The 15537-nt window shown below is 36.9% G+C and overlaps 1 protein-coding gene across 4 annotated transcripts in view; it reads left to right on the forward strand.

Annotated features, from left to right (window-relative positions):
• Positions 1–15537, forward strand: part of RNF17 (ring finger protein 17) — a 152592-nt gene that overhangs the window by 12446 nt on the left and 124609 nt on the right. For all 4 annotated transcript variants that reach the window (XM_070577751.1, XM_070577750.1, XM_070577753.1 and 1 more), the window contains exon 6: positions 653–753. In XM_070577751.1, the coding sequence (XP_070433852.1) occupies positions 653–753 (101 nt within the window). The remainder of the gene's footprint in view (positions 1–652; positions 754–15537) is intronic.

A 15537-nucleotide genomic window follows, 5' to 3' on the forward strand; every position in this document is an offset into this window, starting at 1 on the left:
CCTGAGTCAAAATTCTTCTCCACCAGTGAACTTGTGAAACTAGATAATAAATTATTTGCTTCTAAAATACATTGATTGGACATAGGAATTGACATGCCCATTCCAAAAGGGAGAAATCGGAAGGAAAAAGCGGTCACAGATCTCAAGCAACAAAGTTGATAATAACATTAAAGATCCTTAAATCCTTTTTAAATCAAAGAAAAAATTGTACTTATCTGATATTTTTGTTTAAAAATGCAAGTATATGGAATAAAGTTTGAACTCAAGTATGTTTTTTAATACTATATTTTAAGTTTTATTCAAGGAATTGGCTGTTCCAAAGACTGTCAGTTAAGCCACATGACCCAGCTGGAGAGAAATTCAGCTTTCCAAAATGAGTCATCTCCTGTAATCATAAAAAATTATAAGAAAGAAGTTTAGAAAGTATAGTGGATTTTCTAGGCTTTTTTGCCAATTTATCAGTACAAAGTGTCAACAAAGATGTGATCTTGTAAAGTTGAACTTTGTGACTTATTCCATTTTTATCTAATCTACTCTTGTGTTATTTTGAAAAGTCTAAAAAGTACCTTTTACTTTCAAAATTACGTTGAACAGTACAATTTCTACAAAATAAAAATACCAAATTAAGCCTGTGTGTTATGTTCTTTCCCAGATGCTTGAACATATACACAATCAAGCAAAAGAAGAGAGAGTCAGTCTTATAGAGATTCTGGAGAAACAGTTTGATCAGCTTTTTACTTCTCTTAGTTCCAGGTAATAACTTAAAAATATAGACCTGGTGAAACTAAAGCTTTTAACCTTAACTTGTCATTTTATTCCTTTGTATAGATTGAAATAATGAGTAACTTTTAAAGAAGTTTGGAAGGTGATGGGTGGTCCCTACAGGCTGATGTTTACAACTTTAAAATGAAGAACAATTCTTTTATTTTTTTATTTTGGCTATTTGCCTTTGGTCCCAAAGCTGCCTGTTAAAATAAACAAGCTTCTTTCTTAAAGCAGTTAGCACAGAAAAATATTTTCAAATTCTGAATCACTGTTATATAATTCAGCATACTTGGGAAAATGCAAACTTACTTTTTCTTATACATAGTCCCATCATTTTTTCATGTGTTTATTTGCATCAGAGCAAATAATACTCTGATACTTTCTAATACTCATTTCTAAACAAATATCATACAGTTATATATCCAGTTTTTTAAAAAAAAGTCTGGTATATATGATTTCTTTTTTTTTTTCTGGGGAAGATTAGCCCTGAGCTCACATCTGCTGCCAATCCTCCCCTTTTTGCTGAGGAAGACTGGCCCTGAGCTAACATCCGTGCCCGTCTTCCTCTGCTTTATATGTGGGACGCCTACCACAGCATGGCTTGACAAGCGGTACATAGGTCCGCATCTGGGATCCAAACCAGCAAACCCTGGGCTGCCGAAGTGGAAAGTGCGAACTTACCCACTGCGCCATCTGGCTGGCCCTCTTTTTAACCATTTTTAAGTGTACAGTTTAGTAGCATATGGTAATTTTATGTTTAACTTTTTGAGGAACCACCAAACTGTTTTCTACTGTGGCTGCACATGTTACATTCCCACCAGCAGTGCACAAGGGTTCCAATTTCTCCATATCCTACCAATGATTACTTTCCCTTTTATTGTTTTTTTTCCCTTAAAGATTGGCACCTAACTAGCAGCTGTTGCCAATCATCTCCCCCCCGCCCCCCCCCCCGCTTTTCTTCTTCTCCCCAAAGCCTCCCAGTACACAGTTGTATATTCCAGTTGTAGGTCCTTCTGGTTGTGCTGTGTGGGACAGCGCTTCTGCATGGCCTGACGAGCAGTGCCATGTCTGTGCCCAGGATCCGAACCGGGAAACCCTGGGCTGCCAAAGCCGAGCGCGTGAACTTAACCTCTTGGACACAGGGCCAAACACTCTTTTTTTTTTGGGATAATCACCATCCTAATAGTTATGAAATAGTATCATGATTTTGATTTGTATTTTCTTAATGACTGTCATGTGATTATCTATTTATGTGCTTATTTATTGGCCATTTGTATATCTTCTTTGAGTAAATGTCCATTCAAGTCCTTTGCCCATTTTTGAATTGGATTGTTTATTTTGTTGTTACTGGATTGTAGGAGTTCTTCATATTAATCCTTTGTCAGACATATTACTTTCAGATATTTTGTCCTATTCTGTGGGTTGCCTTTTCACTCTCTTGATTGCATTCTTTGATCCACCAAAGTTGTTAATTTTATAAAGTCCAGTTTGTTTTTTTCTTTTGTTGCCTGTGCTTTTGGTGTCATATCCAACAAATCATTGTCAAATCTAACATCATGAAGTTTTTCCCCTATGTTTTCTTTTAAGAGTTTTATAGTTTAGCTCTTACACTTAGGTCTTTGATTCATTTTGAGTTAATTTTTGTATGTGGTATAAAGGAAGGGTCAAACTTCATTCTTTCCCATTCGGATATGCAGTTTTCCTAGCACTATTTGTTGAAGAGACAGTCTTTTCTTCATTGAATGGTCTTGGCATGTTTGTCAAAATTTAGTTGAACATATATGTGAAAATTTATTTCTGGGCTCTCTGTTTTATTCCGTTGGTCTGTCTGTCCTTATGTCAGTAGCACACTGTTTTGATTACTGTAGTTTTGAAATCAGAATGTGTGAGCCCTCCAACTTTGTTCTTCTTTTCAAGATTGTTTTGGCAATTTGGGATCCCTTGAGATTCTGTGTGGTTTTCAGGATGGGTTTTCTATTCTGAAAGAAACGTCATTGGGATTTTGATAGAGATTGCTTTGAATTGTATATTGCTTTGGATAATACTGACATCTTAATAATATTAAATCTTCTAATCCATGAATGTGGGATGTCTTTCCTTTTATTTTTGTCTTTTTGGATTTCTTTCAGCAGTGTCGTGTAGTATAAAACAAGTGTACAAGTCTGTTGCCTCCTTACCTAAGTTTGCTCCTAAGTATGGTCTTCTTTTTGATTCTGTTGTAAAAAGAATTGTTTTCTTAATTTCTTTTTGAGACTGTTCATTGTTAGTATATAGAAATGCATCTGATTTTTGGTGTTGACTTTGTATCCTACATCTTTACTGAATTCATTTATTAGCCCTACTAGTATTTTTATGGCATCTTTATGATTTTCTACCTATAGGATCATATTCTGCAAAAAGAGATCATTTTACTACTTCTTTTCCAATTTGCCTTTGATCTTTTTCTTGACTAATTACTTTGGCTAGAACTTACAGTAATATGTTAAATAGCAGTGGCATAAGCCCACATCCTTATCTTATTCATGATCTTAGAAGAAAAGCTGCCAGTCCTTCACCATCTGGTGTGGTGTTAGCCATATATATGGGTTTTTTATATATAGCCTTTATCATGTTGATAATAGTTTCCCTCAATTCTAGTTTGAGTGTTTTTATCATAAAAGGGTGTTGAAATAGATCCTTTTTCTGTATCAGTTGAGAGGATCATGTAGGGGTTTTTACTTTTTGCTGTTAATGTGGTGTATAACATTAATTGATTTTCATATGTTGAACCATCCTTGCATTCCAAGAATAAATTCTACTTGGTCATGATATATTATCCTTTTAATATGATGCCAAATTTGATTTACTAGTATTTTGTTGAGGATTTTGCATCAGTACACATAGGAGATACTGGTTTGTAGTTTTCTTGTAGTGTTTTCATATGGTTTTGGTATCAGGGTAATGCTGGCCTCAGAATGAGTCAAGAACTATTTCTGCCTCTTCAGTTTTTTGGAAGAGTTTGAGAAGGATTGGTGTTAGTTCTTCATTAAAGTTTTGGTAGAATTCTCCAGTGAAACCACCTGGTTGAGGACTTTTCTTTTGGGGGAGGTTTTTGATTACTGAGTTAATCTCCCTACTTGTTATTGGTCTGTTCAATTTCCTCTTTCTTCGTTATTCAGTCTTCATTGGTGGAGTGTTTCTAGGAATTTGTACATTTCATCTAGGTTATCCAGTTTTTTGGTGTGCCGCTTTTTATAGTACTCTCTTCTTTTTCATTTCTGTAAAATTGGTTGTCATGTGCACACTTTCTTTCCGATTTTAGTAAGTTGACTCTTCTCCCTTTTCTTTGTCAGTGTAGCTAAAGAGTTGTCAATTTTGATCTTTTCAAAGAACCAACTTTTGGTTTCATTGATTTTTCTCTATTTTTTCCTGTTCTCTATTTTCTTATCTCCACTCTAATCCTATTATGCCTTCCTTCTGCCAGCTTTGGGTTTAGTTTGTTCTTTTTCTAGTTACTAAGGTGTAAAGATGTTGGTTTGCCATCTCTCTTTTGATGTGTTTACAGCTATATATTTCTCTTTTAGCTCTGCTTTCACTGTATCCCATAAATTTTGATATTTTACGTTTTATTTTCATTTGTCTCAAAATATTTTCCTTGTGATTTTTTTTCTTTGACCTATTTGTGCTTTGGAGTATGTTATTTCATTTCCACATATTTGTTATTGATTCCTGGTTTCATCTCATCGTCATCAGAAAAGATAGTTTGCATACTTTCAATCTTTTAAAGTTTAGTAAGACTTGTTTTTTGACCTAACATTTAATCTAACCTGGAGAATGCTCCATGTATGTATGAGGAAAATGTGTATTCTCTGTTGTTGGGTGGAGTATTCCGTCTGTGTCTCTTAGGTCCAGTTGGTCCATAACGTTGTTTAATCCGTTTCCTTATTGATATTCTCTATGGTTTTCCTATCGATTACTGGAAGTAGGATATTAAAGTCTCTACCTATTATAGTCATGTGTTGCTTAGCAGTGGGATACATCCTGAGAAATGTGTCATTGGGCGATTTTGTCATTCTGCGAACATCAGAGAGTGTACTTACACAAACCTAGATGGTATAGCATACTACACACTTGGGTGATAAGGTGCTAATCTTACGGGACCATTGTTGTATATGTGATGCGTCGTTGACTGAAATGTTGTTATGCGGCATATGACTGTATTGTAGAGATCTCTCTTTCTCCTTTTAATTCTGCCAATGTTGCTTCATATATTTTAGAGGTCTTATATTTGTTGCATATATGTGTTACATTTGTTATATCTTCTTGGTGAATTGACCATTTTATCAATATATAATGCATGTCCTTCTTTGTCTCTGGTAACAGTTTTTGACTTAAAGTCTGTCTTGCCTGATGATGTAGGCACCGTAGATCTCTTTGGTTACTATTTGCATGGACATTTCCATCCTTTCACTTTCAACTTATATATGTCTTTAGATGTGAAATGAGTGTCTTATAGACCCAGCTACTATGTATGCTGTCATATTTTAAAATCTATTTTTCTACTCTGTCACTTTTGATTTGGACGTTTAATCCATTTACATTTAAAGTAATTACTAGTAAAGAAGGACTTTTGCCATGTTATTATTTGTTTTCAATATGTCTAATAGATTTTTGTTGTTCGTTTCCTCTATTACTACCTTCCCATCTGTTTACTTGTTTTTTTGTAGTGACACATTTTAATTCCCTTCTCATTTTTTTTGCATATTCTATAGTTAGTTTCTATGTGGTTACCATGAGGATTACGTATAACATCCTAAAGTTATAACAGTCTACTTTAAATTGATACCAGCTTAACTGAATTGTGTACAAAATGTCTACTCCTTCACATCTCTATCTCTTCTTTTCTTTTTGTTTTGTTGTCACAATTGCATCTTTATACATTGTGTACCCATTAACATAGATTTATAGTCATTTTAAGTATTTGTCAGTAACACTAGGTTTTATATTCGTCCATGTATTTACCTTTACCAGAAATGTGTATCTTTGTATAGCTTTGAGTTATTTTCTAGCCTTCTTTCATTTTAACCTGAAGGGTTCCCTTTAGCGTTTCTTGTAGGATAGATATATTGGTAATGAACTCCATCAGCTTTCGTTTATCTGGGAATGTTTTAATTTCTCCCTCACTTTTAAAAGGCCAGTTTTGCTTGGTATAGAATTCCAATGGCAGTTTTTTTCATTTCAACACTTTAAATATGTCATCCCACTGCCTTCTGGCCTCCAAAGTTTCTGCTGGGAAATCAGCTGATAATCTTCCTGAGGATCCCTTATATGTGACAAATTGCATTTCTCTTGCTGCTTTCAAGATTCTCTGTTTGTCTCTCAACAGTTTGATTATATTGCGTTGCAGTATGGGAGTCTCTGAGTTTATTCTACTTAGATTACTTTGAGTTCTTGGATTTTTAAATTTGTGTATTTTATCTAATTTTTGAAGTTTTTAGCAATTGTGGGTTTTTAAAAAATTTTTTTTATTGGGGAAGATTGGCCCTGAGCTAACATCTGCCACCAATCCTCCTCTTTTTTTTTTTTTTTTTTTTTTTTTGCTGAGGAAGACTGCCCCTGAGCTAACATCCATGCCCATCTTCCTCTACTTTATATGTGGGATGCCTGCCACAGCATGGCTTGACAAGCAGAGCATAGGTCTGCAGCTGGGATCTGAACCGGCAAACCCCAGGCCACTGAAGTGGAACATGCCAACTTAACTGCTGCGCCACCAGACTGGCCCCTTAAGTTTTTTTATTGTGGTCTAAATAGTTCATAACATTGTAAAATTTCAATTGTATGTTAATATTTGTCAAACACCGTACACATGTGCCCCTGCCCCCATGTGACCACCCTCCCCCCACCTTCACCCTGGTAACCACCAAATTATTCTCTTTGTCTGTAAGTTGTTTATATTCCACGTGAGTGAAGTCATACGGTGTTTGTCTTTCTCTTGCTGGCTTATTTCACTTAACATGATGCCCTCAAGGTCCATCCATGTGGCTGCGAATGGGACAATTATGTCTTATTTTATGGCTGAGTAGTATTCCATTGTATATATATATACCACATCTTCTTTATCCAGTCATCCAGTTGTTGGGCACTTGGATTGCTTCCACGTCTTGGCTATTGTGAATAATGCTGCCATGAACATAGGGGTGCCTAAGTCTTTTTGAATTGTTGATTTCAAGTTGTTTGGATAAATACCCAGTAGTGGGATAGCTGGGTCATATGGTAATTCTATTTTTAATTTTTTGAGAAATCTCCATACTGTTCCATAGTGGCTGCACCAGTTTGCATTCCCACCAGCAGTGTATGAGCGTTCCCTTTTCTCCACAACCTCTCCAACATTTATTATTTTTTTGTCTTGGTGACTGTAGCCATTCTAATGGGCATAAGATGATATCTAACTGTAGTTTTGATTTGCATCTCCCTGACGATTAGTGATGTTGAACATCTTGTGCCTATTGGCTATCTGTATATCTTCTTTGGAAAAATGTCTGTTCATATCCTCTGCCCACTTGTTGATTGGGTTGTTTATCTTTTTGTAGTGCAGTTGTGTGAGTTCTTTATATATTATGGAGATTAACCCCTTATCGGATATATGATTTACAAATATTTTCTCCCAGTTGGTGGGTTGTTTTTTCATTTTGATCTTGGTTTCTTTTGCCTTCTGGAAGCTCTTTAGTCTCAAGTCCCACTTGTTTATTTTTTCTTTTGTTTCCCTTGTCTAAGAAGACATGGTGTCCAAAAAGATCCTTTTAATACTGATTTCAAAGAGTGTACTACCTATATTTTCTTCTAGAAGTCTTATGGTTTCAGGTCTTACCTTTAAGTCTTTGATCCATTTTGAGTTTATTTTTGTGAATCCTGAAAAAGTATGGTCAATTTTCGTTCTTTTACATGTGGCTTTCCAGTTTTCCCAGCACCATTTGTTGAAGAGACTTTCTTTTCTCCATTGTATGCCCTCAGCTTCTTTGTCAAAGATTAGCTGTCCATGCATGTGTGGTTTTATTTCTGGGCTTTCAATTCTGTTCCATTGATCTGTGCACCTGTTTTTGTACCAGTACCATGCTGTTTTTATTGCTGTAGCTTTGTAGTATGTTTTGAAGTCAGCGATTGTGATACCTCCAGCTTTGTTCTTCTTTCTCAGGATTGCTTTAGCAATTCGGGGTCTTTTGTTGCCCCATATGAATTTTAGGATTCTTTCTTCTGTTTCTGTAAAGAATGTCATTGGGAGTCTGATTGGGATTGTGTTGAATCTGTAGATTGCTTTAGGTAGAATGGACATTTTAACTATGTTTATTCTTCCAATCCATGTGCATGGAATGTCTTTCCGTATCTTTATGTTGTCATCAGTTTCTTTCAGGAAAGTCTTGTAGTTTTCTTTGTATGGTCTTTCACTTCCTTAGTTAAATTCTAAGGTATTTTATTCTTTTTGTTGCGATTGTGAATGGTAATGTGTTCTTGAGTTCTTTTTCTGTTAGTTCGTTATTATAATGTAGAAATGCTACTGATTTATGTAAGTTGATTTTATACCCTGCAACTTTACTGTAGTTGTTGATTATTTCTAATATTTTCCAATGAATTCTTTGGGGTCTTCTCTATATAAGATCATGTCGTCTGCAAACAGTGAGAGTTTCACTTCTTAACTTCCTATTTGGATTCCTTTTATTCCTTTCTCTTGCCTAATTGCTTTGGCCAAAGCCTCCAGTACTGTGTTGAATAAGAGTGGTGATAGTGGGCATCCTTTTCTCGTTCCTGTTCTCAGGGGGATGGCACTCAGTTTTTGCCCATTTAGTATGATGTTGGCTGTGGGTTTGTCCTAAATGGCCTTGATTATGTTGAGGTAATTTCCTTCTATCCTCATTTTGTTCAGAGTTTTTATCATAAATGGCTGTTGGATCTTGTCAAATGCTTTCTCTGCATCTATTGAGATGATCATGTGGTTTTTATTCCTCAATTTGTTGATGTGGTTTATCACGTTGATTGATTTGCAGGTGTTGAACCATCCCTGTGTGCCTGGTATGAATCCCACTTGATCGTGATGTGTGATCCTTTTGATGTATTGCTTAATTCAGGTTGCCAAAATTTTGTTGAGAATTTTTGCATCTTTGTTCATCAGTGATATTGGCCTGTAGATCTCCTTTTTCGTGCTGTCCTTGTCAGCCTTTGGTATCAGAGTGTTGTTGGCCGCATAGAATGTGTTAGGAAGTTTCCATCCTCCCTAATTTTTTGGAATAGCTTGAAAAGTATAGGTATTAAATCCTCTCTGAAAGTTTGGTAGCATTCCCCAGGAAAGCCATCTGGTCTTGGGGTTTTATTCTTTGGGATGCTTTTGATTGCTGTTTCAGTCTCTTTCCTTGTGATTGGTCTGTTCAGATTGCTGCTTCTTGACTTAGCTTTGGGAGGTTGAAGCATCTAAGAATTTATCCATTTCCTCTAGGTTATCCATTTTGTTGGCATATAGTTTTTCATAGTATTCTCTTATAATCTGTTGTATTTCTGTGGAGTCTGTTGTTATTTCTCCTCTTTCATTTCTGATTTTGTTTATTTGAGCTTTCTCTCTGTTTTTCTTTGTAAGTCTGGCTAGGGGTTTGTCAATTTTATTTATCTTCTCAAAGAACCAGGTCTTTGTTTCATTGATCCTTTCTACTGACTTTTTTGTTTCAGTAGCATTTATTTCTGGTCTGATTTTTATTATTTCTCTCCTTCTGCTGACTTTGGGCTGTTTGTTCTTCTTTTTCTAATTCAGTTAGGTGTAATTGGAGATTGCTTATTTGGAAGTTTTCTTGTTTGTTAAGGTGAGCCTGTATTGCGATCAATTTCCCTCTTAGTACAGCTTTTGCTGTATCCCATATGAGTTGGTGTGGCATGTTATAATTTTCATTTGTCTCCAGATATTTTTTTATTTCTTCTCTAATTCATTCAATGATCCATTGCTTGTTCAATAGCATATTGTTTAGTCTCCACATCTTTGTCCCTTTCTTGGCTTTTTTCTTGTAATTAATTTCTAGCTTTATAGTATTATGATCGGCGAAGATGCTTGTGATTATTTCAATTTTTTTTAATTTATAGAGGCTTGCCTTGTTTCCCAACATATGGTCTATCCTTGAGAATGTTCTGTGCACACTTGAGAAGAATGTGTATTCTTCTGTTTTTGCAATGGAGTGTTCTATGTATGTCTATTAAGTCCAACTGGTTTAGCTTTCCGTTTAATTCCACTGTTTCCTTGTTGATTTTCTGTCTGGATGATCTGTCCAATGATGTGAGTGGGGTGTTGAGGTCCCCTACTATTATTGTGTCACATTTGATCTCTTCTTTTAGGTTTGTTAATAGTTGCTTTATGAACTTTGGTGCTCCTGTGTTGGGTGCATAGATATTTATAAGCGTTATTTCTTCTTGATGGAGTGTCCCTTTGATCATTATGTATTGCCCATCTTTGTCTCTCTTTACCTGCCTTATCTTGAAATCTATTTTGTCTATTATAAGTATTGTGACACCTGCTTTCTTTTGTTTGCCGTTAGCTTGGAGTATTGTCTTCCACCCCTTCACTCTGAGCCTGTATTTGTGATTGGGGCTGAGGTATGTTTCCTGGAGGCAACAAATTGTTGGATCTTGTTCTTTAATCCATCATGCCATTTTGTGTCTTTTTATTGGTGAGTTCAATCTGTTTACATTGAGGGTAATTATTGATGTATGAGGGCTTAATGCTGTCATTCTGTCACTTGCTTTCTAGTTTTTCTGCATTTCCTTACTTTCTCGTCCTCTGTGTTTTATTCTACCCCTTGATTTCTTCAGCTTCTTATGCCGTGTTTCTTAGTTTTTTCCTTATTTATTTATTTTTGTCTCTGTTCTGCTTTTTAGTTTAGTGGCTACCCTGAAGTTTGTGTTCAGCATCTCGTGCATAACATAGCCCATTTTCTAATGGCCTCTTATTTTCCTAGTCTAAACTTATTCAGTCCCTTTCCACCTCCCGTACTAAGTTATTTTCATATCTTATTCCAACTTGTGTTGTGAGTTTGTGGTTAAATTGACAAGATTGTCTTTGTTTTTGGTGTTTTCCTTCCCTTTATCCTAATGCTGTGGTTAAATATTTGCTATTCTATTCTGATTCTATCTGTCTCCTTACTCTGTGTTTTGTCACCCCTTTCTCCCTTTTATTCTTTTTTCAGGTATGAGAGACTTTTTGAGGATTTCTTTTGGGGTAGGGGGAGTCTCCTGGCTATGAAGTCCCTTAGCTTTTGTTTATCTGGGAAAGATTTAATTTCTCCCTCGTTTCTGAAGGATATGTTTGCTGGATAGAGTATTCTTGGCTGAAGATTTTTATCTTTTAAAGTTTTGAATATGTCATTCCATTCTCTCCTAGCTTGTCAGGTTTCTGCAGAGAAATCTACTGAAAGTCTGTTAGGGATTTCTTTGTAGGTTATTTTCTTCTGCCTTGCTGCCCTGAGTGTTCTTTCTTTGTCATTCACTTTTTTTTTTTTTGAGGAAGATTAGCCCTGAGCTAACATCTGCTGCCAATCCAGGTCTTTTTGCTGAGGAAGACTGGCTCTGAGCTAACATCTGTGCCCATCTTCCTCTACTTTATACATGGGACACCTACCACAGCATGGCTTGCCAAGCAGTGCCGTGTTGGCATCTGGGATCTGAACCGGCAAACCCCAGGCCCCTGAAGTGGAACATGCACACTTAACTGCTGCGCCACTGGGCCAGCCTGCTTTGTCATTCATTTTTGCCTGTTTTACTACCATATGCCTTTCTGTAGTTGTTTTTACACTGACAAGTCTAGGAGATCTGAAAGCTTCCTCAACACACATTTCTCTCTCATTCCCTAGATTTGGGAAGTTCTCTGCTATTATTTCTTTGAGCACGCTTTCTGCTCCATTCTCCTTCTGTTCACCTTCTCAGATACCTATAATTTTTATGTTGCATTTCCTCATTGAGTTGGATATTTTTTGGAGACTTTCTTCATTTCTTTTGAGTCTCAGTTCTCTCTCCTCCTCTGTCTGGAGCCGTTCAACATGTCTATCTTCGATTATGCTGATTCCCTCCTCTCTGGTGTCCACACAAGCAATCAGGGAATCCTTATTTTGTTTTCTCTTCCATTGTGTCTTTCATCTCTACTATTTCTGATTGATTCTTCTTTATAGTTTCAATTTCTTTTGTGAAGTAACTGCTGAACTCGTTGAATTGCTTCTCTATATTCACTTTTACCTCCTTGAGTTTTTTGACGATAGCTATTCTGAATTCATTGTTGTTTAGTTTACTTATTTCTGAGTCCTTGGGACATAATTCTTGATATTTATTATTTTCCCTCTGGTCTGGAGTTTGATGAACTGATTGATGCTGGAACTAGGGGTTTTCCCCATTGTGATATTATTCAGTTACAGTTACAGCCTATCACCACTACATGGTGGTCGAGAGCAATGCATTCTGAGCCCACTGCCTTCAGCTGAGATGGTGCAGCACACCGGGGGGGGGGGGGGGGAGGGGTTGGGGAGCATTTTCTTTTGCCACAGACCCAGATTTCCCAATCACTTCTTGCTGTCTGGTCTCCTGGGCTCTTGGCTTGATGAGGTCACCCCACACGAAAGCTTTTGACTTACTAAAGGGTTTCCCTCTAGGCTGCATGGGCACTAGGGAGTCCTGGGTGATCCCGCGAATGCACTACCCCTCCCCCACTCCTTCCCTCACGGAGCCTCCCAGAACAGTGATCCCAGTCCTTAGGGGAGGACCTTACCCTGTTCCAGCTCCTCCAAGGGGGGCTCCAACCACTCCACCCTCTGTTGTTTGGCTGCCGTGATTCCCCAAGGATTTCTGTGTTGTTAGGATATTTTCTGTTGGAATATGGTTTCTCCTTTTTGTTGTGTGTTGGAAGAGAGTGAGTCCAGGGCAAGCTCACTCCGCCATGACGCTGACATCACTTGTTGAGGATTTTTGCATCTGTCTTCATCAGTGATATTGGCCTGTAATTTTCCTTCTTTCTGTTGCCCTTCTCTGGCTTTGGGATTAGGGTGATGTTGACCGCATAGACTGTGTTAGGAATATTTCTGTCTTCCTCAATTTTTTGGAATAGTTTGAGAAGAATATGTTATAAATTGTTCTTGAATGTTTGGTAGAATTCTCCCAAGAGGCCATCTGGTCCCGGACTTTTATTTTTGGGGACGTTTTTGATTACTATTTCAATCTCTTTACTTGTGATTGGTCTATTCAGATTTTCTATTTCTTTTTGATTCATTTTTGGGAGGTTGTAAGAGTCTAAGAATTTATCCATTTCTTCTAGATTGTCCAGTTTGTTGGCATATAGTTTTTCATAATATTCTCTTATAATATTTTGTATTTCTATGGTATCCATTGTAATTTCTCCTCTTTTATTTCTAATTTTATTTATTTGAACCCTCTCTCTTTTTTTCTTACTGCGACTGGCTAAGGGTTTGTCAGTTTTGTTTATCCTCTCAAAGAACCAGCTCCTTGTTTCCTTCATCCTTTTTACAGTCTTTTTTTGTTTCCATTTCATGTATTTCTGCTCTACTATTTGTTATTTCCCTCCTTCTGCTGAGTTTGGGCTTGCTTCATTCTTCTTTTTCTAGTTCTGTTACGCGTAGTTGAAGATCATTTATTGAGCTCTTTCTTATTTGTTAACGTAGGCCTGTGTTGCTATAAATTTCCCTCTTAGGACCACTTTTGCTGCGTCCCATAAGAGTTGGTATGGTGTGTTTTCATTCTCATTTGTCTCCAGATGGTTTTTGATTTCTCCCTTTATTTCTTTGGCAACCCATTGGTTGTTTAGTACCATGTTGTTTAGGCTCCACATTAGTGTTCCTTTTCTAGCTTTTTTCTTCTAGTTGATTTCCAGTTTCATGTCATTATGGGTGGAAAAGATAGTAGATATGATTTCAATCTTCCTAAATTTGTTCAGGTTTGCCTTGTTTCCCAATATGTGCTATATCCTTGAGAATGTTCCATGTGTGCTTGAGAAGAATGTATATTCTGCTGTTTTTGAGTGGAGTGCTTTCTCTATATATATCTTTTAAGTTCATCTGGCCTAGTTTTTCATTTAAGTCCACTGTCTCCTTGTTGACATTTTGTCTGGATGATCTATCCAGTGATGTAAGTGAGGTGTTGAGGTCCCCTACTATTACTGTGTTGTCGTTGATATCTCCTTTTGGGCTTGTTAATAGTTGCCTTATGTACTTTGGTGCTCCTGTGTTGGGTGCAACATGTTTATAAGTGTTATGTTGTCTTGGTGAGTTCCTTTTATCATTATATATTGCCCCTCTTTGTCTCTCTTTACCTGTTTTGCCTTTAAGTCTACTTTATCTGATGTAAGTATGGCAACACCTGATTTTTTTGTTTGCTATGAGCTTGGAGTATTGTCTTCCATCCCTTTGCTCTGAGCCTATGTTTGTCTCTAGAACTGAGGTGTGTTTCCTGGAGGCAGCATATTGTTGGGTCTTGTTCTTTAATCCATCCTGCCACTCTGTCTTTTGATTGGAAAATTCAGTCCCTTTACATTTAGAGTGATTGTTGATATATGAGGGCTTAATATTGCCATCTTATCGCACATTTCCCGGTTCTTCTGCATTTCCTTTGTTTCTCGTCCTGTGTATTTTGGACTACCGATTTGATTAGGTAATTTTCTCTGTTGATTTTCTTCATTTTCTGCCTGTTTATTGTAAATGTCTCTGTTCTAATTATTTGTTTAATGGTTACTCTTAGGTTCATATGAAAAACCTCACAGTTGAGATAGTCTGTTTTCTGACAGCCTCTTATTTCCTTAGATTATACTGATTCCATCCCTTTCCTCTTTCCCTTCTGAGTTGTTTTTCTCATGTCTTTTTCCATCTTGTGTTGTGAGTTTGTGGTTAGAGTGATGAGATCATTTTTGTTTTGCTGTTTTCCTTCTCTTTATCCTTGATGTTAAATTTAAGTGTTTACTAACCTGATCTGATAGAGAGCTACTGTTTTCTGTTCATTGCCTACCTATTCATCTCCTTGCTCAGGGCTTTGTAGCCCTTTCCTCTTTTTTTTTTTTTTTTCAGTTATGAGGGCCTTCTTGAGGATGTCTCGTAGGGGGGATCTTGTGGCAGTGAACTCCCTTAGCTTTTCTTTATCTGGGAAAGTTTTTATTTCTCCCTCATATCTGAAGGAGATTTTCACTGGATAGAGTATTCTTGGCTGAAAGTTTTTGTCTTTGAGGATTTTGAATGGCATTCCCCTCTCTCTCAGCCTGTGAGGTTTCTGCTGAGAAGTCCACTGAAAACCTGTTAGGGGTTCCTTTGTAAGTTATTTTCTTCTGCCTTGCTGCCCTTAGTATATTTTCTTTGTCCTTGACTTTTGCCAGCTTCACTACCAAATGCCTTGCAGTGGGTCTTTTTACATTGACAATGTTTGGAGATATGGAGGCCTCTTTCACATGGATTTCCAGCTCCCTCCCCAAGTTTGGGAAGTTCTCAGCTATTATTTCTTTGAACAAGCTTTCTGCTCCATTCTCCTCCTCTTCTCCCTCTTGAATACCTATAGTCCTTATGTTGCATTTCCTGATTGAGTCAGATATTTCTCTGAGAGCTTCCTCATTTCTTTTTAGTCTTAGTTCTCTCTTCTCCTCCCTCTGAAGCATTTCTATAGTACTATCCTCTAACTGGTTGATTCTCTCCTCCATATTGACAGCTCTGTGTTTAGGGAATTCAGATTTTTCTTTATTTAATCCATTGTGGTTTTCATCTCCAACAATTCTGACTGGTTCTTCTT

Source organism: Equus przewalskii, chromosome 16, assembly GCF_037783145.1.
Source record: "Equus przewalskii isolate Varuska chromosome 16, EquPr2, whole genome shotgun sequence".
NCBI lineage: Eukaryota > Metazoa > Chordata > Mammalia > Perissodactyla > Equidae > Equus > Equus przewalskii.